Here is a 26,832-nt window from a genome sequence, read left to right as displayed (position 1 = left end):
CCTCCCTCTCTTGCTCACTCGCCCCTTTCTTCCTCTCTCTCTCCTCAGCTGATAGAGTTGCCTTGCTTTTTTTCACAAAGCTGCTTAATTCTCTCTCTGTCTGTTTCTCCCTTCTTCTTCTGAGACCTGTTATCCTCGAGGAAGTCGTATCTCTCTGTTTTTTTGGCGTGCAAGGCACCACCAAAAATAGAAGACTAGAGAAAAAAAATGGAGTCCCTGCCTTGTATATTAAGAGCTGATATCTGCACGGTACAATGCTCCCCCTCTCTCTGCCTCCCTCTCTCTCTGTCTTTCACACTGTGTCCCTCGCCCGCCTCTGTGTCTTGTGTGATGCAGTAGCGCTGTAGGTTCCTCCCTGGAGAGACAGTGGTGCCACACAGCTGAGAGAAAGAGAAGGGGATGCTGGGAAAAAAGTGATGGCAGTGGGAGGGGGAGGGTGGGGCTGTGGGGGTTGGGCGTGGCTTGGTGATATGGTGGTGGTTGTGGGGGCAGGGGGGGTGGTCTGCTGGAGAATCCCGTGCAAGGCAGGGCAGCCTGCACCGAGTGCATCATCCAGGATTTGAGCACTTCCACCTCCGCCCACCCTCAATCATTCTCTCTCCACACAGAGGGGGGTCTGTTCACTCCAGACACACACACACACACACACACACACACACACACACACACACACTAAATCACACTACACGCCTGAAAAAAGCCAGAAGCAAGCTGCTTTTCAAGGGGACCCGTGTCTATTGTTGTCAGCTGTACCTTTTGATCAGGTCTTTTAAGGTGATACAACATTTCTGTATTTATTTTGGTAACACAAATGTACCATTAACACATGGGACCATTAGCAGCAGACTGAAAGCTACGTTTACTGGAGTTTAAATTGTGTGTAATCACATTTAATTTGGCAGGAAATTACTTTCATTGCAGGCCAGAACAAAGACAGATTACTTTATGGCACAAAAGAGAAAGAGTTGTATGTATCAGAGTTTAATGGAGTGAGGTGACGGAGAGAGTGATAAGCTAGTGGGAAAATCAATACCAACTAGATTTTAGGGAAGGCAGTGTTATTACACTACTTTAGTAACACTGAAGTATTAGATGGCTTTTCATTAAAATCTGGTACAGATATCCATAGTCCCCAAAAGGACTGATCTTAATGAACGATGAATGAGTTTAAAGATTTAATAAAAATAATTCCACATTAAAATGTCTAACAAAGAGACACCTGTTATACATTTTGTTGAGTTGTTTAGTTACAGTATCCCAAATGTTTCCAACAAGGTTCAAATCCAGAGAAATCCACAAATTTACTCAAGTTTACAGTGTGTTTCAGTTGATCGCCTGTTGCTACTTCCTTGATAGAACAGTCTGCGAACAAGACTAAACCCACTTGAATAAATTAAAACTTTATAATAAACTTTAAAACATTACTTCATCCGTGAACATTTTGCCTGAGTCACATGTTTTGCTAGCAATGGTTGTTATTTAATGGTGTTTTTGCAACCAGCAAAGCGAGTTTGACAAGAGGGTCATATGTGTTTATTCCAGTTACTAGCATGAGTTTTTAGTAGTCCCATACAGCCAGATTACTGTACATAAGCTCTAAGTTAAAAAGTAACCTCTGGGCTCTCCTCCCACCAGTCATCAGCTCCGGATCAGAGCAGACTCTCATGTGACTCCAGGTCATTACTCCTCCAGAAGGTCTGGCTCTGCACTCAACTCTATCCTCCAGAGCTGGCCAGCACTGAGCAGCTACAGTGGCCCTCACTCCACCCAACCATCCCCATCCAACACTCAGCAAACGTCTTTTGTTGTGTTTTGATAGAGAGACTTGCTAGTTGCAGAAATTACTTATTGTGAGTGCGAGTTTTGACTCAGGATGACATGTCACACCAACTATTAATGATGGGTTGCCATGATATCTGGCATGTTGTGGACAGTCATGTGTGTGAATCCACTTGGTAAAAAGTCTGTTTTGTTTTTCTAAAGATCCAGTTCAGTTCCAATCCAGGTCACAACCATCAGAACAGAGACAACTTAAAATTCCCCTCTAGGTTTTAACTCAGATCCCCACAAAACAGCTTCACTAAGATGGGCAACTCTGGAGAAACTCAGACTGGGATTCTTCCTCCATGCTTATGTTTTACCTTTTTTATGCTTGACCTGGACTTTATAATGACATCTGATAGTGAGGGTTAAGCAGACTCATCTCTCCTCCACTATAATAACACCTGACTGTGGTGTTATTTAACACCTCACTTAAAGGACAACACAATTTCATACTGTTTTTCTTTGTTTATATGTGGCTGACCCTGCCACCTTTCTAGCCTCAAACAGTGTTCTGCGACCTTATTTTCCTCTAAGAACAGCTTGTTTGTTCACTTATGGAAAAACCAACTACTTCTGAGTTTGTATTATTACCTCATTAATACTGTAAATATTATAATTCTGAGTTTGAATTTGTCCTCTAAAAACAGATAGTGTCAGTTGCAGATACTTGGTTTAAACAGAGTGAATAGACATGGAAAAAACGAACAAAAAAGCTGCACAGTTTAAATGTTGATTTAGAATTCAAATGTCAGTGTTGTGAACTGAATACTGAACACACCTTATTGCTTCTACTTACATTTTTAGGTGTTGACCAAAATATGAATGACCTACATTCTTTCTGTTACATGTCAAATAATTCACACATGGACTGAAATCAAGACCATAAAGATAGAACATATTTTTCTTGTTGTGCTTTTCCCCCAACTCATTTAAGTGTTTAAATCACACATCTGACAAGCAATTTCACATTATCTGAGAGTATTCCTTTCATTTAGGATTTTCCTAAACCTTGCATTACTACTGATTTAATGTCAATACAGTCTATTGAAATTCATTACATTTTTTGGTTTTGTTTTGTTTCTCATGATGTATAACTTTTTATGACAAGGAAGAGGATAAAAGCAAAGGGATGGTAGCAAGTCTGAGTGGGGGACTATTCAAAATCACACCAAAGAAAACCAGAAACTTTCTGCATGGCGACAGGGAAATAATTTTTGAAAAATTCTGTTGATATGTTTCTTTTTTTGATTTGGAGGAACTGACTTTAATGTTTCAATATTTTCACAATGTATCAGCAACTGCACATTTATCATATCAGTAAAGAGCTAGCCTTGAAGAACACGAACACATTCTCACAGTGATGAGCAACAGTGTCTCCCTCCCTCCTCCACACTATTTCCTCCCTTCTCCTCCTCTCTGAAAACAACAGCTCTATCATTCCCTCTTCTTTCCACTCATGAACCTCAACAGAAATCAAATTATGTTTAAATTGGAGAAAACACAGCAGGAAGCCACAGTTACAACTGCTACATGTACAAAACTACATATCACCCACAGGGCACAACAAGCAACACTTTACACAAACATAGACAATAGCTTGGTTTGTGTGTGCGTGTGTGTGTGTGTGTGCAACTGTACGTGTATCATTCATTACCTACCTAGAGATGACAGCCACACTCTGCTCTTCACACAGTAAACCAGTGGTCTGACTCACAGCAAAAGCACAGGGCTCCCCTCCAATCAAACACACACAGATCCACACATACATACATACAAACACACACTGGCACACTCAGGAGTGCAGTCCACAAGCCGCTGAAACATGCTGTCACAGCAAACAGTGAGGGAGTGCAGCAAACAACATGGGAGTATGTGAGAGACATAGTGGGAGAGAGAGGCAGAGCAGCACTAACTTAAGAACAGACTTTATGCTGGTTTACAGAGCACTCCATGTGCAAACAGCACAAAAAATGCTTCAAATAAAAAAAGCTGTTGAAATAGTAGCAACAGAAGTATTTACACACAGACTTCAGATAATTTCATCGGTTATCTGTTGACACAGATGTTTGGGTGGTCAAATCAAATCAAATCAAATCAAATTAAATGTATTTATATAGCCCAAAATCACAATCACATTGCCTCAGTGGGCTTTACAATCTGTACAGTGAGCGACATCCTCCTTCCTTAGACCCTCGAATCGAGTGAGGAAAAACTTGCCATATTTTGGTGGCCAAAGGTCAAAGGTCAATGTCATTGTGACCTCATGGCACCCAATTCTATTGAATGTTATATCTCAGAAACACCTTTAGGGAATTTCGCCAAATTTGAATGTTTTACCATGACTCAAAGATGAACTGATTACAATAAAATTTGACGTTAAAAAAAGTGTAATACGATGAAATGATAAAGTTATGACATTTGATATCATTAAGATCAGAGGTTAAATGGACGGTGACATCATAACATTCTGCATAAAATGTTCTGGCCACAATTCAATGGCACAGCTCAGGAGCAGCAACTTGCCATGTACACAGAGGCATACAACTGCGACACGGTAATTCTAGTTTAAAACAAAAAACATGTTGTCAAGCCTATAGCCAGTTTGTTCTCTAAGATATCACTGGCACAGACAGTTGTGCTCAGCAATAAACAGGTTAGCTTGCTAGTGCTAGCCTAGCTACCCCTGTCTGTCATGCAACCCTGGCCTTACAGGTTGTAGTAGTCCCTCGAGAGTCTCTCCTGTTGTTGCTGGCTGGGTTAGCATACTACTGGTTAGCCAACATGTTATGATTTAGCTTAACCCATGGGTGCTGTCAGGACCCAACGACCCAGGCTGGTTCTGTTAAAAAATGTTTAAAAACCTCAGTCAGGTTTGGACAGAAAGATGCTGAGATGCACTCTAGTCCCATGTCTGCCCGTCCTGGGAGAGGGATCCCTCCTCTGTGGCTCTTCCTGAGGCTAAGCCAGTTAGCTATCTAGCAGGCTTGGTCGCTAACTTGACAACTAGATCACACAATTAATCATCTTTTACAACAGCTGACAGCTAAGCCCTTTGTTTGTGTATCTGCATGTGGGCTCTGAATTTCATTTGCTTTCTAAGTTGTTTGTATTGATAATTCAGCCATGGTAGGGGACTTTTTACATAAATACAGAAATTTCATTATACAATCTTGTTTTTCTTGAATCTTGTGTTCTAGCTTGGCCAAGTCTCTCTTGAATAAATAAAAATAAATAATTAAATAAAGCATTTGTGAAATCACAGCTGAATGCAAAAAATCTCATTTATGGCGCACTTCATAATCCTATAAACGGGTGGTGCATCACAGCTCATATGATTCCTTCATTTTTGGACTCTCTGGCACTCCATTATCTGAAAGCTCAGCACTGTCTGGATGGTCTGCAATTTGTCAATGGCTCGAATTCAAATGTCAAAGTTCACAACAGTTGAAGCCTCCATGAAGTAATCCACTTATTGTAGTGATTCCTTTCTGGTGTGGCCAGGTCCTAAGAACAAACTGTTCAATTTATGCAGAAGATATTCTCTAGTCTAATAGGAGGACGGCCATGAAATTGGCTGAGCACGGTCGTGCTCCCAAGAGCACAAATCCTTTGATTTTAATGACTACTTGTCCTTTCCTCTACCAAGCCATTTGAATGTGTCGTGTTAAAGAAGAATTTATACCATGTAATGAAAGTAGTAGTTTAACTTCATCAGTAACTCGTTATTTCCGATTAGTTTAATAAATCAAGATATATGTCGATGTTCATTTTGAATTTTAAAAAAATGGAAGAAAAATCTATTCAGAAATCAGAGCCGATGGTACTCATTGTCCTCCAAGTTCATTCTCTTTATCTTGCTGTTTTTACACTAGTTGATGGTTGACTAATTCGTTTTTTACATCAAACATTACAAGAAATGGCCATCCCTCATCTTAATGCTGCTATAGTAGGCATGGGAGTGTGAATTTCTTGATTATCCTGGCCTAATTGAGATTCAATAATCCCAATATCACCAAAATATGCTTGAAACTCATTAAAAAAAACACCAAAACATACTGGAATTACTTTGTCTTACATTTTGTTAAGAAAAAAATATCTTCTATTTCATCATGGACAGGACTGCCACTGTTTTAGTGAACATCCTTTAGCAAACAGAGCAGGACAGTGGTCACGGACTGGAGTGCAAATTGGAGATGTTGGTTCACAGGGCAGACACCTTCCTCTGCAGGTTCATCAGGTGGGCACCTCATCTTTCTGTCAGTTTTTAGTTTGGATTCCAATAGTGTTTCCACACAGCCAATTTAACTTTTTTGTAGGGAATACAATGGGCAAGCCCAGCCTTCAGCCATAGGCTTAGGGTTTTGGAATAACTGGAAAGATGCAGGCTTCCCCTTGTGATAATTCAAAATAAATCATGAAATCAATACAAGACATTATCAAGCAAGACTAGATTTTTCAAGTTACTCATGTGAGGATAGTCACAATTATCCCAATATATGATTGTGTAAATTCACCATTAACTTATCCTCACAGTTTTTTTTATTGCAACTGGCAGTTGAAACTTTTATTGGCCCATCCCTATTCTATAGCAACCAATACTTTTTTGTGTAAGTGAAACTGGATACCAACTGTAGCAGCTGAGAGGCATGTGTCTGACCCAATAGCTCCTGGACCATCACAAGCACAATACCAGAGGGATTTCTTTGGCACCAGGATATATGGCCACAGAATAAGATGTATACTCTGGTTTCTCCATTTTACCAGATGGAAAATTGTAAACTCGATCTAACTGTACCTCTCTGACTGATCTTAACTCTGAATCGTGGCTGATTCGTACTGAGATGACAAAATATATCTTGTAGAGCTGAACCACCCCCATTTTGCACTGACACCGATGCAAGGTGCCAGATACATATGTGCTGGTAGCACCCCATGGGATCCTGCGTGTCCATACCTACAGAGCATTATGAGTCTGTCTGTAATTGGGAATCCTAAAGGAGGGTAGAGAGTGAAAGCAGAGCTGATGGTACTCACTGTCCTCTCCTGGGCAGGGCATGCCAGGCTGCTCCGGGATGCTGGGGAATACTGTAGTAGACAGAAAAATAAAAGGACACCGATCATTTCAATTTTTAATTTTTCTTGTCACCAAGCAGCTTTGTGAGAAAAAAGGCACAGATCATAAGAAAAACACCTGAAGAACACAATGAACGTGCATGACTTCAGCTAATGTTACGACTCCCATTCTCTGTGAAACATTAAGCCTCATTAGGTTAAGGCTCTTTTGAAGCCATCTAAATTAACAAGTAGTAGATTTGATGCTGGTAACTGTTTTTTTCATGTGGCTATTTGTGTGTTTATCCCTTAAGATAACAATACAGCTAATTACGTGTGAAAAAGAAATGCTCAAACTGCAGGGATTCATTTGCTTGGCAACTGGGTGTAAATTTGATTAGCACCCAGCAGTTAGCATGCTAACAACATACACAGACCATTACAAAGCCGTAACGTTAAAGAAGCACTATGCAGTTTTGTAGAAGAAATTCAAACTCAGAATTTAAATATTTGCAATATTGAGGTAATAATACAAACTAAGAAATATCTATTTTTTTCCATAACTGAATAAACAAGCTGTTCTCAGAGGAAAATAAGGTCCCAGAACACCGTTTGAAGTTAGAAAGGTGGCAGGGTCCGACCCTGCGTAACCCCTGGTTTCTGTACCATAATGCTAGAATCTGCTTTTATATTTCCAGTGTGGACAGTACCCTTAAATAAAGGCGGAGTTGTTACTGGCCGGCTTTTCCAGCATTTGAAAAACAACAGTTCTTAACTCTTAATAAGCTGCTGCATTTATGAACTGACACACTGTGACCTGTACTCTACATTACTGCCTGACTGACAACACAGACAAACATATATCCTCTCGCTTTCACTGTCTCTTTTCTGCCACTCCATCACTCACTCCGCCACTTTCTCTCTTTTGCTCGACCACACAGAACATGTGTGGTGGGTTATTAAAACATGGAAACAAACTTTACTTGAGAAAAGGCTGTAAGCAGTGAGACAAAAGACGCTGAAAAAACAAAAGGTAAAATCCTACTTTAGAATGCAGAGGACGAAACAACTCTGACTGTTTGGTCTGACCAATCAGTGGGCTGCAGTGTTTTAACTCCACCTTTTAGAACTGGATCAGTGTGCTAAGTACCTCAACAGAAGGATGACGAAAAAACAGTAGTATTCAGACCAAATCTTAGGTACCATTCACAACTTTCGACAACTGAAACACAAAAGTAACTGTTCCAAACAGGGCTGTAGCCAGGATTTTAGAAATACTGAGGTCATGTGTCCTAGCCCTGCTAGGCGGGTGTGTGGGCAAAAACATTTTGCACAACTCATTACATATACAGTATGTCATGTGACGAACTGCATATGTAGAGCTGCTCAGCTCTACTGGCGAGATGATGATGACAACCTTAATTGTAAACAAGCCATACAACTAAGTCATTTTAGCAATTGGCCACTTCAATTTATATATATATAAACATTTTTAAGACCAAGAAAAAATACAAAGGACATGATCTCGGTGTCCTCAATGCTAGCTACAGGTTACAAAGTGTAATGAATCGAACTGAACTTTACTGGACTGCTGGGTGGAAAAGGGGCTTTAGTGGCCTGCTGGGATCATATTCCTTCTCTAATATGTACAGTGGTGAAGTTTTTGGCTTAGGAGTGGATATTGTCATAATATTCATGGTACAAGTGCAGTTAGCTGGAAGCTAAAAACACCAGTGGAGCTGACCAGAGACACTGTGATGGTACTGGCTCAGGCCTGTGTTAGCTGTCAAATCAGCTCTGCAGCACTGGACACTATGAGAAAAATGATGCATGTTTTGAACATTACACCCAAAAGAAAAACATTAACCTGAAATTGAGAACAATATGTCTCCTTTAATGTTAAATTATTCAAGAAAAGCCATTAATAAAGTGTTGCTTGTTAAGTACTTTGTTATTCCTTAAATGTTACAGTGCTTAGTGTGGTGTCAAGTCTCCAGAAATTGTGGTAGTGGTTACTGCAGCAGCCCAGGACCTTAGCTGTATGTCAGACCCTTTCTCTCCCTCTTTCCTGTCTCTTTTCAGCTGTCACTATCCAATAAAGGCAAAGAGAAAAAAAGGAAGTCATAAAAAGCAAGTAGGAGCCGACTCACCATGCAGCAGCAGTCCGGACCTTTTTGTTCGAATGTAAATACGAAATGCCTCCTCCAGCTCCATCTGAGATGAGATGGTACAAGGGTCCCCTGGAGACATGCACGCACGCACACACACAAACACACACACACACACACACACACACACACACACAAAACTCAACTCCACACATATAATCTTATCAGTATATTTTATACTTCCCATTATCCTCTGTAGCATACACATTTTGTCTGGCTAAATGGGTGTAGTACTTGAATATTATTCATTGTCAACCATTTAATGCTGTAATAGATCATTTTTCAGCCCTTCATGAAACAAAGCTATTTAGACCCATTTTTGGATTTGTCATGTCTCGTATATGGAACATGTACCCGGAGCAGCTTTGGAGGTAACGCCCTGGGTTCCAATATTCTTCCTGCGATAAGACATACAATAACTTAATGTAATCTGTCTTTAATAGCAGATTGGCTGAAAAACAGCTAGTTTTAACTCACTAGACGTATGATGCCTGAAAGGTGACTAAAGTCCAGCAGTGAAGTTGCTGCACTTGGTACCACTCCTCTAATATAGACTGGCAGAGAAGGAGCACAGGTTGCTAATGTTAGCCTACAGACCGAATCACAGTGACATCTTGGAAACAAGAACAGCTACTTCTGGGTAGGAAACTGGCTGTTGATTTGCATTGTGGAGATTTTTGAAATTAACAAACTTGTTTAATTGTGTTGCCATTTTCAGCCATAACTGTGACGTATAAAGATATATAATTGTGACTAAGTGGTCAGACTTATTTGACGTTTCTACTGTGCTCATTTTATGTAGTGTGTTGCTTTGACATCCATCCAACAATGCATCTCAGACTTACTGCTAGTTGAAATAGCATCTCGATCTAAAAGATTGATTGTATGTAAGCTAGTGCATGATGCAGGGGGTTTCTACCCAGAAGTTATTGTAAACAAACATTGTGATTTGGCCTACAAAGCACCGCTAGTGGCCAGGTAATGAAGCAGTGTTCTTTCTAATTTGAAGATGTGTTTGATAACATGAAGCTGTGAACAAATTGCGAGTGTTCATGCTTTTTAATCTCCATCACACACTAAAGAAATCACCACAGCTGAAGACTTTTTACATAAATGCCATCAATGACAACTGATGACAAGTCTTGAAGGGTTGTCACATTTCATAGGGGGAGATTTCAACCACTATACCTTGTTACTCTGTTCTGAGGGGCATGGGGGCACTAGAAAACAAGGGATTGAGCTCAAATTAAACTTTTAAGTTCTTTATGGTAAGAGGCCATCGATCAAATTTCCAAGTGAACTAAGATATTTGTTAAAAGAAAAAAAAACTTGCTCTGTGACTGCTGGTATTCACAACACAGCAGACATTGTTGGTCATGGAAGCAAATTTGTACAGTGTGGACAGCTGGATATGAGCACTTCAAGTATTCCAGTGTGCAGTGTGATGTGGCAGTGATGACTTTTGGACTGGCCAGAAGCCCAGGAAATGGGCTTTCACGCTGCATTTTCGAGTTTAGCAGTAGCCTAAAAGGACACAGCAGGCGAGACAGAGCACACAGACTGATGTGCAGTATATTACCTTGAGGCACACCCACCTTCATCATCGATCCACTTGAGTGTGATGGGCTGCTGCTTGGCAACGCTGCACATTGTTCTCACCTCCTCACATAACTCCACGAAGGTTACCGTGGCTGCCAAGTCTGTGATCAGCATGTCCCTGAAAATGAACACACACACAGAAAATGGCAAAATTGAGTCACTTTGTCCAAGTGGAGCAGAGATCAAGAGATCCCCAGGGGATTCGAAGGAGTCAACAACAAAAGGAGGAATCCATCCACTAAACTTCCCCTCTGGTCCGATATTGTAGGTTACAGACAAGAGGTCTCACTCCTCTCACTGTTATCTGGCTATTGTAGGTATCTTATAATTGAAAGTACTTGGATGCACAAACAGGTTTGGCAGAGTAAAGGATGGAGAACAATGTTGTCTGGGTTTGTTGCAGAGTGAATGACAACAGAGCTGCAACAATTAGTCAAATAATCAGTTAGTCCGTTGAAAGAAAATTAATTGCCAACTACTTTGATAAGCGACTAATGGCTTCAATTATTTTTCAAGCAAAAATGTCAAACATTAGCCTGTCATTTATGATGGTACATGACAGGCTTTGGGTTTTCCGGTGTTGGCTGGGCAAAAGAAGCAATTTGAAGACATCGCCTTGGACTCTGAGAAATTATCATGAGTCATTTGTCCTTTTTCTTTTTTTTTTTTTTTACAGTTTTTTGACATTTTATAGATTAATTAAGTCCTCAGGTGTTATTGTTTCAATGATACATAGTTAGCTGACTAGTTTGCTGTAATGGCCAGACTAGGTGATGCAGTTAGGTAAGATTGCTCACATAATTGCACGAGGAATCATGGGTTTTTAAAGGATTTATCTTTGCCAATAATGTGTTGGATTCATTTTAATTTGCATTTAAATGCAGACACATTTAAATTTTTGAAAAAATAAATAGTTGTCGGCAGATTTATCAATAATGAATACAATTGCTGGGTGCAGCCCTAGATGACACACTGACGGCAGAACGATCAGTCTCAGTCTCAGCTGTTTACAAGCTTGAACTACAGTTAGCATTAAGAATAGTTCAGTCAAGAATACTCTCGTTATAAGTTTAACCTTTTATTGCAACAAATGGCGCTGACAGCTCTGCTCTTAAGATGCTCCCTGAATTGACCAAGTAGCATGCTAAGCCAAAACACAATGCACAATGCAGAAAACCCCCCAGGGGTGTACAAGATTGAGCCATGAGGAGGACAATACTTCTACTGTTATAATACTGTTTTTAACCTTGAGCGCTGATAGGACTCTACTTTTTTTAAAAAAAGGTGGAGGCTGGGGTGGTGGCAGCTTTCTGAGTAGGAGTGGTTATGAGTGAGGAGGGAGCCATATCTAAATGGACCGCCTTGTGTTGAGAATAGCTGTGATTGATGTGAAACTGATTGATAATGATGATTCAATCGGCAGGGTGTCAGCTGATTACAGCTGGGGTGTATGACTTTTGACCTGAAGATCACTTAACCAGTCGTAAGGGGTACTACTAGAGTTTTTTCTTGATGTTGGAAATAAAATAGTATGTAGTATCATAACTATCGTAGTTATGATCAAAGGAGTGCTAATAGAAACGAATCAAATCACCTACAGCTTCCCTTTGCTGGGAAAGTAATACCAGAATCCTTGGACTTTTCTAACCATCTGGATAAAAAAATATTATGTGTGCTGCATGATTAAACAGATTTTTAACCCATTTCACAAGTTGCAACACTATTTTCTAATTTAACTAGCCTGAAATGATGCACTGTCTGTTTTTTCATTATGATACCAAAAAATGTAAATGATTTATTGTGTCTAAAAACATTTAAAGGTTGAAAAGTAACAGTATTATAAACAAATATAACTATAAACACATTTAAATTTTGGTTCACATCCGACAAATAAAGCAAAAACATTAACATTATTTCCAGCTTTTACATTGTTTGAAATGAAAAACTGAGTTGGAATATCAAAATGGGATAAAAATGTGTTTATTGTGCAGCAAATGGAACATTTCTCACAGACATGGTTAAAAGAGTCGTGGGGGATTCTGAAAATACCTTCAGAAAATCCATTGCTGTTTTTGACAACTTGATGGATTTTTTCATCCAGTCACATACTGTATGGATAATGATATTACACGACAGGGACAAACTAGGGCCATAGGGCCTAGTAGTGACAACTACAGTGGCAGTACAGATGACAGTACTGATAGATGGCAGTAGTAGTAGTAATAGTAGTAGTAGTAGTAATAGTAGTAGTAATAGTAATAGTAGAAAGACAAATAAAGCGGTAGCTGCAGTACTACTGATGTAAAAAATTAGATTTTATTTTGGTCCTACTTTTTTCAGTTTTTCTAAAAGAAACCTGAAAGACCTGGCTTGGACTAGATATTGTTTGAAATGTTTTGAAAGTTCACCAGAAAATGGAAATCCAGTCATTATCTACTCATCCCCCATGCCGATGGAAAGTAATTTACACCTTGAACATGTGGTCAAGCTTGTACAACCACCTCAGACACGGTATGCGGTAATGCTTTGAGCGTAAGCAGCTACAGTGAAGATTTTGGATTTATAAAAGAGTGTTATACAGGGCTCTAGAGTGCGACCTAATAGGTCGCACATGCGACCTAATTTCAAAATGTGCGAGTTAATTTTCAAACAGGTCGCACCGGTGCGACTTGGAGAGGACCCCCCTTTCACTACCCTCCTCAGCCGTGACCGTGCGGACGTGTGGTTGATAATAAATATAATATATACCGTATTTGCACCAGCCAAAAATGCATAATAAAGAACGAAAAAAAAAAATGTATAGGCTAAGTCGCACTGGAGTATAAGTCGCATCAAATTTTGGGGGGAAATTTATTTGATAATATCCAACACCAAGGATAGACATTTCGGGCTCTATTTTCATGACCATCAGCGCACTGTTGGGGGCTTTAAACAACGTACATTTCTGCCGGGAAAAACGAACGATGCGCTTCCACAGAATAGTAATAACAGCATGCGCATGTCACGAAAGGCAATTTAAAATAAAAATAGAATAGAGAACAACAGGCTGAATAAGTGTAGCCTGCGTTATATGACGCATAAACAACGAACTGAGAACGTGCCTGGTAGGCTATGTTAACGTAACATATTACGGTAGAGTCATTCGACTAAATATAGCATATATAACATGCTACAACCAAACAATCAGTGTCACTCATAATCACTAAAGCCAACGAAATCTTCTTCCTCGGTGTCACTTCTGAACAACTCCGCCAACTCCAAAGGTAGACAATGCGCCGATTCCTCTTCTACCGGTAAGTCAGTCAATCAGTCCAAAGTGATGACTGATTTAAAACTTGTGATTTGTCTTGTGGATTATCTTACAATTGTTTCGTTTACTTTGTAATTTCAGCGCATTTTCAACACGTTTTTGTTCATGACTTTTGCCTCAAATAGAAAGAAATATTTTTTTTTTGTCCCGAAGCTGAACCCTTAATATATACTATGATACTGTTGAGGACTTAATCCGAATTAGTGTTGAGGGTCCAAAACTGGAGGACTATGATGCTGAGCAGGATGTTAAGGTCTGGTTCTCCCAGGGAAAGAGGAGCAGGAGGCCTAACTTTAAGAGTTGGCCAGAGTAGATGGAGTAAAGTCCTCAGACTGTCCCATGTCTTCTTTGGTAGCATCATGTCATGTTGCACCTGTTAAATAAGTTAGTCTTATGTCTTTACATGATGTAATGTAAAATATTATTTTGTCCTTTGATTTTATTTTTCTTTATAAGAAGACCTTTTGTCTACTGCTCATGCAGTAATCAGCTGTTCATGTTTAATCAGTTGTGATTAAAACATTTTACAAATGTCAAGCTTGGGTCATTGTCAATCCTTACGTCATATCAAGGCAAAACTATGGTATAGAAATAAAAACTATCACCGGCATGATACGTTTTATTAATGTCACACAACAAAGAAAAATAAGGTGTGCTACCTAATTTATTTTTGTGCTACCAAATGAAAAGCTAGGTAGCACCAGTGCTACCTGGGAAAAAGTTAGTCTAGAGCCCTGGTGTTATAACGTCTTTTCACATCAATCTGGGATCTCTGGGCTTCTGGAAACTTGGATCATACCAGACAAGCTGTACTGACTATGGTTTGTCGGTTGTTTGTAACACTTGAAACAAGTCCGGTCCATCAGCATGAGGGTAATGTAGATAGTAATGATAAAGTAGATAATTACTGAATTTTCAGTTTTGTTAAACTATTCCTTTAATAATACCAAATCAATACTTTTTAAAGAAGTGATGACACCTTATCAACTTCCTAAACAAGAAAAGGAATTTGGGATGCAGTCTATTTAAGGACGTTTTATTACTGGACACAGTGTTGGAGGCGGAGCCCCGGTCATTCCTATGAAAGCTGTTCAGTGGTGTTTTGAAGTCAAAAAAGCTCGACTTCCCGGCTATGAAAATACCTGGATCACTGACCGAGCTGGCTAACTTCCGGTTTAGAGGCCGGCTAACTTGAATGGGGATAAAATAATTTAATCGTGCGGCTCTTCTAGACTTTCCAAATGTTATTTGGAGCGAATGGCTCAAATTATGACAGTGAAACGTGTCATTTCACAGAGGTTGTGACGCTCAAAATAATTTATCCACCTTTTTTCCAATGCTTCTTTCACAATGGGTCTATTTTTGTTTTCTCTTCTGTTTTGCATTTGTAACGTGAAAAGACGTACAGCGTAATGCTTCACAGACAGGCTGCTTTTCCTGCAGGAGGTGGGAATGGCGTCCATAGGCAATTTTTAGCGGGTTGACCTGCATTTAAAAAACCTGAGAAGACCCGCTAATTTTGGTGGAAAAGCAGTATTAGAAGAACACTGAAAAGAATAAATTCGCAAGACAGGACAGAAGGCTACACAAAGTAATACCATAAACAGAGACCTTGTACAACTTTGAATACTGACGCTGTAAACTAGACAGTGGCAGTAAAAAGTTTACCATCCCTCTGTTGTTGAATGCTGAAAAGGAACAGAAAGCACCAAGTGGTTGTACTTGAAATCAGTGCTGGCCTTCAAATAGCCTATCCGGCTCTGATAAATATGGGTGTGCCTGTTCAGTTTCAACATCAACACTGCTCTGCTGCTGGCTGAGTATATTGAAGACGGTATGTATTCACATTCAACAGCGGAGCAGCTGAGAAACAAGGTTTCAGTGGAGACCGGGTCAGAAATGCAGCCAGATGTGTGTGTTTTGTACAAATATCACCACTGGAAACATGTTTCTGAATGTAGTGCAGGGGCTAGAGTGACAGGGCCCATGTGAGTGTGTCTGACAGGTTTCCGTTTGTGCTTGTGTGCGTCCGTGTGTAAGTGTGTGTGTGTGTGTGTGTGTGTGTGTGTGGCCAAGTGTTTATGGCCAGTTTTTGTTGGACTCTGACAAGGTGGAGCAGAGACAGCTTGTTTCCCAGCAGGCATTGCTCCACACAATCAGTGTGGAATGATGTCACACACACACACACGCACACACACACACACACACACACACACACAGGAGGGTAGGTTTTTTCATATATATATATATATATATATATATATATATATATATATCTGTATATATACACATTACATACATACATACATTTTGATATATGTCCTCAAACTATTTTTGGGGTGCCTGATTTTCCTGTATGTATTTATTTTTTCCTTCCCTATTCTAGCAGTCAGCTTCAAGTGCCATATATCATTTGATTCAGAAGAACCTTAAGATTCAGTTTGCCGCAATTAAAGTCACAATTTTACATATGCTTTGTCTGAGAATGAATAAATTACCAGAAAAGTTTTTTTTTAAATTATAATTATTGTTGTTCATAAAGATAAACTGGAAATTTTTTCTACATCTAAACTTTCCTAAGCAAATCACAGACATTTAATTTAACTGTTATCTTCTGTGTTTTTTCAGTAAAAAACAGGTGTAATCCTATATTTCATTTACTGACCATGTAGATGTGTCCAAAGGCTCAGAGAGTAAATAGAAAGGTTATTAAATCATGACAGAGGACACTAAAGCAGAAGTATTTCAGAGAAATATATTTTCCATTGAACAGTAACAACAAAAGTAGCTTGGCTACAATCATTGCTCATTGGCCCAAAGGAAAAAACTATGTGAATTTCCTTGAGGAACAAATGCTGCAGAACACAATGGCATGATCATGTTCACTACAAAACCCCTGAAAGCCCAAACAAGACATGCGTGATACCAATGAAAAGCTCAGAAACAGAGTATTAACACTATATAGGATCAGCGGTTCAAAAGTTATTAGACATTTTAGAACAATAGCTTTTTTTAGCCTTTGTGGCTTACTGGGTTTTTAAAACATATGTGTGTAACAAGGGTCTTCTTCTTCATGATTCCTCTTTGTCCTCTCTGTAGACATACCAATAAGAATGCTTTTTATTCCTGTTAAAGCCAAAAGAACAGGGGAAAAATCTCTCTGAGCCTGTGAGTGCAGGGAACTCATTGGCTGACCCTTGCACTATTTGCTGAGTTCATACATTCAAGAGTGCACTGCACACTAAGAGATTGGTTATGAACAAGAGCATAAACCTACCTATCAACATGTTGATCTTTGATCCCTCTAATCCAAGGAATTCTGTCACCTTGAACTCAAATGCTGTACAACATGTCACTGTGTGTTGGTTCTTTGGTAAACTACACTGTGTTTCCATCTACTACAACGGACAAACCAACCCAAGTCAAGTTTCCATCTTGACTCTGCCGAGGTATTAGTCCAATCCCCCCAAGGTCTGAGAGTAAACTGCTCCCTTAAAGGCTTTAGTGGTTTATGAGGATATCTCAGCGATGATAAAGGAAACATGACCATGTGTCCTGACCATTAAACCTCACCTACACACAACCCAACATACAACCTGAAGAAAACTATTAGATTAACTAAAGAACGGTCACTCTAAATAATTTCTCTTTGACATGTGAAAAACCTTGTCAACCACTCAACACACAAATTCCGATAGCAGAAGGAGCAATACAGTGCTCCATGGTATTTCAACGCTCAGCCATTCACACATACATTTAGTACAAACAGTATCTAGCCCACTTGAAGACACTCCCTGGCCGGAGCCAGGGATCAAACCACCGACCTTCAGATTAGTGGATAACCTGCTCTACTTCCTGAACCACATCCACAAAACCTTCACTCCCCTATGTATATAAGAGCAGGACACAACTCATCACACAGTTATTTTGAGCTATGAGGCCCTTTAAGCATGCTAACTGGATTAATCAACTATTAAACAAGGTGGCTTTTCATTTTCAGGCTTCAATATTTTAGTCTGTTGAACCTTTTCTGATCTCTTAATCAGCCAGTGCATGCCTAGCTCAGTATAATGTGGACCCTGTACTGTTAATCCAGCATGACTCCAGAAGCTATTCTACAGCAACATTCATTCATGCTGAATGTCAGCTAACTAGTTCAGTGTCAGTAGACTCGTCCATGTTTGCCATTGGACATATGCTGCAGTTACCTCCACTTTTAGGTGAACGAGCTCATGGCTAGACAAAGAAAACCTGGGTGGACTTATCCAGTTGATTAACAGTTGATTGTGATTGTCAGGGTTAGTGAAGCCGGATAACAGAACATATCAGAGTCATGTGTTCTGAATCAACATCAATGCTAGCTCTCTTCACCTACACCTGACAAATGTTTACAGAATTGCTTAGAAGTTATCCTACAAAGTGTTGCTTTAATTGTCCACCTTAATGAACACACACTGGCTTTCCTCGCCTTTCTGTTTCTCTCTCCCAGTATGTGTCTGCTCTGTTGACTTTCTTTGTCAGTGGTATACAGCCACCCAAAAAATACACCTCGTCTTCTTGGATTTTTCCACCCCTGATTTTGTTTCCTTAATAGCAGGTGAGCCATGCATGGAGAAAGTTTGTTGTTAATTATGTAGCCTACCTAAACTATTGCAACCAACGTGGTACCGAATGACCTCACTACAATAAGGCGCACTTACAGGCTTGTACAAAATAACAGCATAAGTAGGCCTACATTGAATAGGAGAGGCTGCATTACAATCAGTGCATTTACAGGAGGGATGTTATACCAGAGTGTCTCGCTGTGTTTTTTTGCAGAGAATGTGTGAATGTCAGTGAACAGGAGGGGAAGACCAAAGGCAGAGTGAACACTTATCAATTGATTATGGATGGCTTGGTTCTCTTGGACAGCTAAAATAATAAAGTTACTAGAATAACCGCATTGCGGTTGCATGCAATATGATGATGTGAGAGTGCATTTAACATCTGACCCTTTTGATATCAAATGCCATTACTTTATAATTGTAGCCTGTTAGACAAATCTTATTGTACTTGTATGAATTCTTGAGTGAGGTCACAGTGACCTTGACCTCTGACTTTGGCCACCAAATTATAAACAGTTCATCCTTGAGTCATAGTGGACATTTGTACCAAATCTGAAGAAAGGCCTTAAGGCGTTTCTGTGATATGGTGTTCACAAGAATGGGGCACCATGCAATCACAATGACCTTGACCTTTGAGCTTTCACCACCAAAAATCGAATCAGAAAGTCATCTTTCAGTCCAAGTGAACATTTTTACCAAATTTGAAGAAATTCCCTCAAAGCATTCTTGAGATATCACGTTCACCAGAATGGGACGGACTGACAGACAACCCAAAAACGTAATGTCTGCGGCCATGGCTGTCTGTGGCCATGGCTGTTGCCGGCGCAGAGGAATAGAAAATGCTAAAATGGGTTACCAAATATACCTGGGCGGCCCGCGAAAGAAAAGTCTATGTGTGGGAAACACTGGCGGTTCAGTTGATTTGCATAAAAGGAAATCATTAGCTAGAATGGCACTCAGTAGAGTGTGTACATGAAGGCCCCTGGATCCGTCCCTTTGTCTGGATCCGCACCAAAAGTTAATGGGGTCTATTCTGGGCCGAGACCCATCCTCCATCCAAGTTTCTTGGAAATATGCTCAGTAGTTTTTGTGTAATCCTGTTGACAAACCAACCAAACACATACTAAAAAGGTACTACATAAACCAATGTCAAAGTTGTATAATTGTATAGGTTACTGATTATCTGACAAATTGAGAGTGACAAACTAAAAAAAAAAGCACCACCACAAGTCCAGTGCCTGCAAGAAGGAGCCTGCCGGTAATGTAGAAGTCACAGAAACATGTTATCATATGTATTGGTGATGTATTCAGTGTATTAAATGTCCAAAAATAGTGACAAAGGTCATTTATTATTCTCATTTTTATATACTGAAGAGAGGTGCACTACTGCATGACCACAAACGCAAGCAGAGCTGTCAACCAAAGAACATTTCCAGTGATGAGTAACAGCTTAACAGTCAGTTATACTTTAGCCCTATGTTTGGGATACACGGTGTTGCAGAAGCAGAGCCAGTGGAAGGAGGAATTGATGATATAAAACACTGCCATTATCAAGGACCTCGTGAACTTTTAGTAGCATCATTGCATCTTTGTCAGGGCAAGGTACAGTTATCATGGTAGCCTCAATCAGAACGAGGAAGGTTCTCTTCATCAACACAAGTGAAAAATTACATTTGAAACACTTGGCACAGACTAAAGCAGAGGATAAAAGACAGAGCAGCGGGGTACTCCTTCAAGCCCACAATTGTAAAGATATGTAATATTTCTAAAAAGAGTAAAAGAAATATCAGGTCGTGGGCTATTTAAGTGTAAATAACTTACTGTGCAAAAGCTTTAACATGTGTGAAAAATTACATTTACAGACTATGATATGATTGTCATATTTAAAAGCGGGACTGTAGTTTTGGATAAGAAATTCAAACTTCAAATTTTAATATTTACAGTATTGGCTAGAGAATATTAAAAACTCAGATATAGTGTATTTACATTTTTTTCCAAAACTGAATAAACAAGCTGTTCTCAGAGGAAAATAAGGTCCCAGAACACTGTTTGAAGCTAGAAAGGTGGCAGGGTCCGCCAAATATAAACAAAGTAAAACAATCAGGCCAGTTTGTTTTGTTTATTCAGTTTTTTTTTGTTTTATATCAGAGGGTTTTTAAAGTTTGTTTAGGCATTAAAAAAATCAGTCAATGTAGATCTTTCTCTTCTAATAAAAATGTATTCCCTAAAACTACATGGTGCACCTTTAATTACATTAATAATTACAGAGATCAGGCTAATAACCTAGATTTCAGGAGCTCAGAACACCTCACGAGAGGACACCCACAAGGTTACAGTACACTGCCACTAATGCTAATAAAATAAAAATAACTTCAATAGTCTTTAAATTGTGGGAATGGCTTTGAAACATTCTGCAGTTATTATTATTTTTAATCTTTTGATTATGCCCAGGTGAGTTTGATATTGGGCAGGTGTACAGGTGTGCAATGTCACGTCTGACCTAGCTTATCTATGTTGAGACCTCAAGACGACCCGAACTACTGACCCGTTACACCACCACCAGTCTCCATTCAACAGGTGTCTCCCCTTGTCGCAGCCAACCACCTGACTACTCACTACTTATTAGCTCGGGCTAGCTACTTACCCACAGTAGTGTGCTTTAATTTTCACCAACTCCGAGTCCAAGTCCATTATGGATCCGTTTGACGCTAGCATATGCATTGAACTGTTAAGTGTACCTCCCAACTAGCCCACCGGTAACGGGACAGGCCCAAAACTAGCTGTGTCACCCGCTCACGTCGGAGGATAAAGGTTTACAGCCAGGAGCGACGTTTGGTCCAACACTCCCGAAGGAAAACTTATCGAGGTACTCTGAAGTTTCTTTCGTTTAGACGACATTAGAGGCTTCTCTGGCGGAGGAGGTATCAAAGCGGCCCGGTTAACATAACCATTTCCGGTTTCACGTCTCAAAATAAAACACATACCGACGAAAGCACGATGCAATGGGATTTGGTTGAGAGTCGGGCTGTTATTTTGAAACGGAAACCTCCTAACGCCTGATCCCGCGAGAGCGAACTCTGGCTGGCTTGACACAGTTTCTTGGCTCACTATGGTTACCGATTCCAAATTCTCCTGTCCCCTTATTTCTAACGGGGCTTGTTGACTTGCCCCAGGGGAAAAGTCTGTTATAATCAGGAAAGGGATTTGACACCGTTTATGGTCAGGCAGAGGGAGTTTATGACGAACTTTTATTGATGGTATATTTCCTACAATATCTCATATCCTCACACAGGTGATGTGTATACTCACTAATGACTCCTTACTCATCTTCTTTATGGTATTACCTCTCTTACTGTAGTCTCCTTGTCATGTTGTCATCGGTGGCCTCTTTTCATTCCCTGGTATAAGTAATTAACAATGTCAACAACATTTTGAGTAAATATGTTTTAACAATAGTCAACAATTATTGAACAGCCTGATTGGAAAATGTTTTCCAGTGTGCTGTAAGAGAAGATAACTCAAAAATAGGCTAAGACAATGAATACAGTATATTTCATGGACACAAGGTGGTCGAGGCCTCCACTACCAGAAAGCAGCTGCCAAGCATCACCTGCTGGTTGACTGATGAACAACAATGAGTTCATGGACTTGCATTTCCATACTGCTTCTCCAGTCTCCAGTCAAATGGCCAACATCAGGGCAGAGCAATTTGGGGTTCAGTATCTTGCTCAAGGATACTTAAACTTGCAGCCTGGGAATCGAACCAGCACAAAATCTTTATTAACCATCTGTTAGAAATCCTCAAGCTCTGAACTAATGCATCACACGTTTACCCCTGTTTTGACTTTCTTGAGCAACTAAAAAATGAAAGTGTGACATTTTTTTGCCAGTAATAATATTTGCAGACAGGAATAAAAAAAAAAATCATGAAAATTATTCAAATTGAAATAAAGGAAACAACAACAACACATTTTGTTGAGGTAATTTGTTTCCCTTCATTTCAGATTGAATGCTAGCCTGTGTTGCATACAGCTGTCACAGACAACCTGGTATGGTCATCACCACTCTGCTAAAGAATAGAAAAGCACAGAAAAGGCAATAGAAAGCATCCTGACTGGAAACATCACAAACTGGAATGGTTTGTTCAAAGCATGAAGTGAGATGTCTGCACGATATCTGCCCAAAGGTACTAAAAGACAACACCCACCCAGCCACAGTCTGTTCACCCTGCTGCCACCTGACAACAGATACAGAAGTATCTGCTGCCACCTGAAAACAGATACAGAGTATCTGCTGCCACCTGACAACAGATACAGAGTATCTGCTGCCACCTGACAACAGATACAGAGTATCTGCTGCCACCTGACAACAGATACAGAGTATCTGCTGCCACCTGACAACAGATACAGAGTATCTGCTGCTGTACCACCAGACTACAGAGCAGCATCTCTCCTCAACACTCCACCATCAATAGTCTATTTTTCTGACCTGATTATTATGTATTAATAACTAGCTTATGTTTTGTGTGTGCTTGTTTGTAGCTTAGGGAATTACAAACAGATATTCAATTTGTTTGTTCTTATTTTGTTTAATTTTCTTAGTGCAAGTAGTTTGCTCACCTGTGTTCACCTGTGTGCAATTCTTTCCGTGGTGCATCAGTAGCCTTTTGATTTCTGGTTTGTATTTGATTATGGACAAATAGCCCCTGCAGAAGATGAGTTTTTAGGCATTTATTATTCATAAACCAGCTTATTTGCGTTTTGCCTGAAAGGTATCAACACAAGTTTTCCATGAAAATCACTGGAGATATTAAAAAGTAAACGGTGCTCCTCTAGCAATGCCTCCATCTTCCATTCCCCTGATACCACCTCAGCTGATCTGGGAGGTTTGGTCATGTAAAGATGACGTGCACCATGGGAAGTATGAGGCTCCCCCTGCTGGGGACATGGTGATTAACAAGAAGTCTACAGCCTTGGAGAGTGAAGTCTCTGTGGGACAGACGAGTATCAGCTCTGTCCTCAGAGACTGTCGTCATCAACAATCAGGTAAGAACATTAAAGGGCCATCCTGTACCCTGGGACATGAGGTCTGTCTACAGAGGAGATGCATCACATGTATCCTGTCACTTTAACTTCCTCCTTTTCACAAAACTGACCCAAGTTGCTGAGATGTGATGTTGTCTGAGTCCTTCTCCTGAGTGGGTAAGTAATCAATAAGTTTGATGATGAGGGCTGTGAGTATACGTGTCATGTGAAAGTGTGTGCTGGAGTGTCATTGCCTTCATTACTGCTGTCAGTGAAGGCCTGCAGGCAGGGCTTCAGCCTGTCTATGATGTCTTTGATGGCCTAGACAGCAGAAATACTCATTACATATATGGCCTGTGAATTCTTTTTGTTTTAGACCAAAAAATGTCTTAATTTTTATTATGTAAGAGAGGAAACATGCTGCAGCGTTTAAAGAGAAACCCTGCAGCTCTTTAAAGGAACAGTTCACCCGAAAAATAAAAATTCAGTCATTATCTACTCACCCTTATAGTCCACAAAATATTTCTGGAGCTTCACAGCAAAACAGTGTTGCAGCATTCTCCTAAACAACTGAAGTAGATGAGGACTTGTTTTTTAAAAATGAAAATGAAAGACAGGGTGCACACTAACTCTTTGAGCTCAGCAGCCACAGTGACGATTTTGTCTTTAAAAAGGAGTAAAGAGCTTTGGGAGGATCTTTGGGTAACATTCCTTTCCACCTGTTTTTCCCTACAGTTCATGTGTCACTACAATGACTGAAAATATCAGAAATATTTTATACTGTCATTACTTTCATGTGTTGGTCGTATTGTAGTTAAGTTTAAGTTTAATAAAGCATTTTTTATCTCATTATATGAATTATTCACAATTCAACACAATTTCATACTGTTTTACTTAGTTATACGTGGCGGACCCTGCCACCTTTCTAGCTTCAAACAGCTTGTTCATTCAGTTATGGAAAAGATAAATATTTCTGAGTTTGTATTATTACCTCATTACCTACATAGTGCTCCTCTAAATGGCTTTAATGAAATTAATAAGTGATTAACTTTCAAAGATTTCAGCCACTAGATGTCCGGAGTGCACAGTTTTACAGTGGTCTGATGTCCATAACCAGCCTGGCAGAATGAAAATGTGGTCCTGGAGACACTTAATGTAGCATGAACTACCACAGAAGCAGTTTCACATTTTTGTCACCATGACACTGTGCACTTTACAGGTGTGCAGTTCAGCTCACAATGGAGGCCGAGGTCAGAGATGGATGTGGTCTGACTTGAGTTCTTATGTAATGATAATGACGACTGAGAGTTATTCACTGTCATTATCTGAATCATTTTGACACAAAGATGTACTTATATAATAGTTATTAGGGAACTAAAATGTTAAAAATTAAACAAAACAACACAAGATTTCAAAAAATAGAATACAAGCAGCAACTGATGAGGTCCAAGCAAAATGCATTGACATGGCAATGGAAGGTCTTGACTCCTACATCCATGTTTACCTCCTCCAGGCCATGGAGAAGGCTCGTTCAGATATTATGGCTGACACTTGCCAAAAAGGGCGTCTTGCTCAAAACATCCATGTGGCAAGAATCAACAGTTTGATGGGAGTGTACTTCAATAATGTAGACAGCAGAGACAAACACTGAATCATTTATGGGTGAGTGAACTGCTGATGTGCTTTGCTGTTTGTCTGCGTGGATAAAAAAAAAATTGGACATGCACACATGTACATGACAATGCTGTTTAAAACAGTGCAAGATCTGTACTCACATACTAGGTGCCCGGGAAGACAGTGGCGGTCCTAGCTTGCAATACGCCCTGGGCGAACCTCACCTTCAGCCCCCTGACTCAGGGGGCTAAACTAAGCGTGTCACCCTGGAGGAGGTGGTGGAGGACAGGATGCTGGCAAAACTACTGGCTATCATGGACAATGTCTCTCATCCCCTCCACAAAACTCTGGACAAGCTTAAGAGCAGCTTCAGCAACAGACTCATTCAACCCTGCTGCCTTAAGGAACGGCACAGGAAATCATTCCTACCTGGTGCCATCAGACTTTATAACACACACTCCAAAATACACAAACAATGCACTTTAAATTATTATTACCGTAAATACTGCACCTTATGTGCGACTTACCTTTTTTTTTGATACCTCAGTATTTTATTTTATTTTATAGCTACTTAAGCATATTATTGTATATATTACTTTATGGTTTTTTGTATATAGTAGATATCTATCTATCTATCTATCTATCTATCTATCTATCTATCTATCTATCTATCTAATAACTGAAATGTGCTTTATTTGGAAGCAATTTGTGATGTGATTGACTTTAGCCTAATAACTTCATTAGTTGTGCACTATAAGATGAATCCCCCTTCCTCTTCTTCCTCAACCTCTGTATATGAGACTCAGCAGCAGCAGACGCACCTTTAGAAAAAACGGAGGGCGCCCAGCCGCCCACTCCCCACACGGCAACATGACATAATTGACTTGACCTGTAATTCAAATCAAATCAAAATCAAATCAATCTTTATTTATATGGCACTTTTCATGCAGTTTTGCAGCACAAAGTGCCTCACAGAGGATAAAAACAAACAAACAGAGCAAGACAACATCATAAAAACCCCAAGCCTCCCACACCCATAAACATACACACAAATACACAGTTACATACACACTCACGTACATACATAGACATACTGACATACATACACCCCCACACACACAAACATACACACACCCACAGACATACACTAGTTATTGCTAAGGAGACATGGCTCGGCACAAAGATCAGAGGTGAGGAACAGCTACCTTTGAGCAATAAACAGAGGAAATGAATGCAAACAAATTAAAAGCAGCCCGTACAGGTCAGTACCGGGGTCGACCCGCTGAGATGACAAGATAAGCCCAGAGGAGGCTGCTACAGAGCCGGTTACTGTGGGCGACTGTCCGCTTGCTTTTTTTCTGTGGGCTCTCATGCTGCCCCTCCACAAATGCCCATATGAAGAACTGCCCCTGCAAGACATCTGTGGAATTGTGGCATGCATGAGGATAATTCAATTTGTGGAGACACAGCACAGTTAGCTGAAGGAAGAATTCAAAGACAAGAGCTTATAAAAACTGACAGTCTCACAATTAACTGAGGATTATCTGCAGAAGTGTTATAGAGTATCACATAAGAAAGCAACAAGACGACACAGTGAACATCTGCTTGTGTGTAATGTAACGTTGACGGTGTTAAAT

General features: G+C 39.9%; 1 protein-coding gene across 1 annotated transcript in view; it reads right to left on the bottom strand.

The window, feature by feature from the left end:
• Positions 1–21,341, bottom strand: part of prkcz (protein kinase C, zeta) — a 128,239-nt gene extending 106,898 nt beyond the window's left edge. The window contains exons 1-4 of the mRNA XM_073470402.1: positions 21,202–21,341; positions 10,640–10,761; positions 9,027–9,116; positions 6,859–6,909 (exon numbers count right to left, since the gene is read on the bottom strand). Coding sequence (XP_073326503.1) covers positions 6,859–6,909; positions 9,027–9,116; positions 10,640–10,761; positions 21,202–21,278 — 340 coding nt within the window. The 5' untranslated portion in view covers positions 21,279–21,341. The remainder of the gene's footprint in view (positions 1–6,858; positions 6,910–9,026; positions 9,117–10,639; positions 10,762–21,201) is intronic.
• Between the last annotated feature and the right edge of the window lie 5,491 nt (positions 21,342–26,832).

Source organism: Pagrus major, chromosome 7 (assembly GCF_040436345.1).
Source record: "Pagrus major chromosome 7, Pma_NU_1.0".
NCBI lineage: Eukaryota > Metazoa > Chordata > Actinopteri > Spariformes > Sparidae > Pagrus > Pagrus major.
This window is presented reverse-complemented; position numbering and strand designations above follow the sequence as displayed.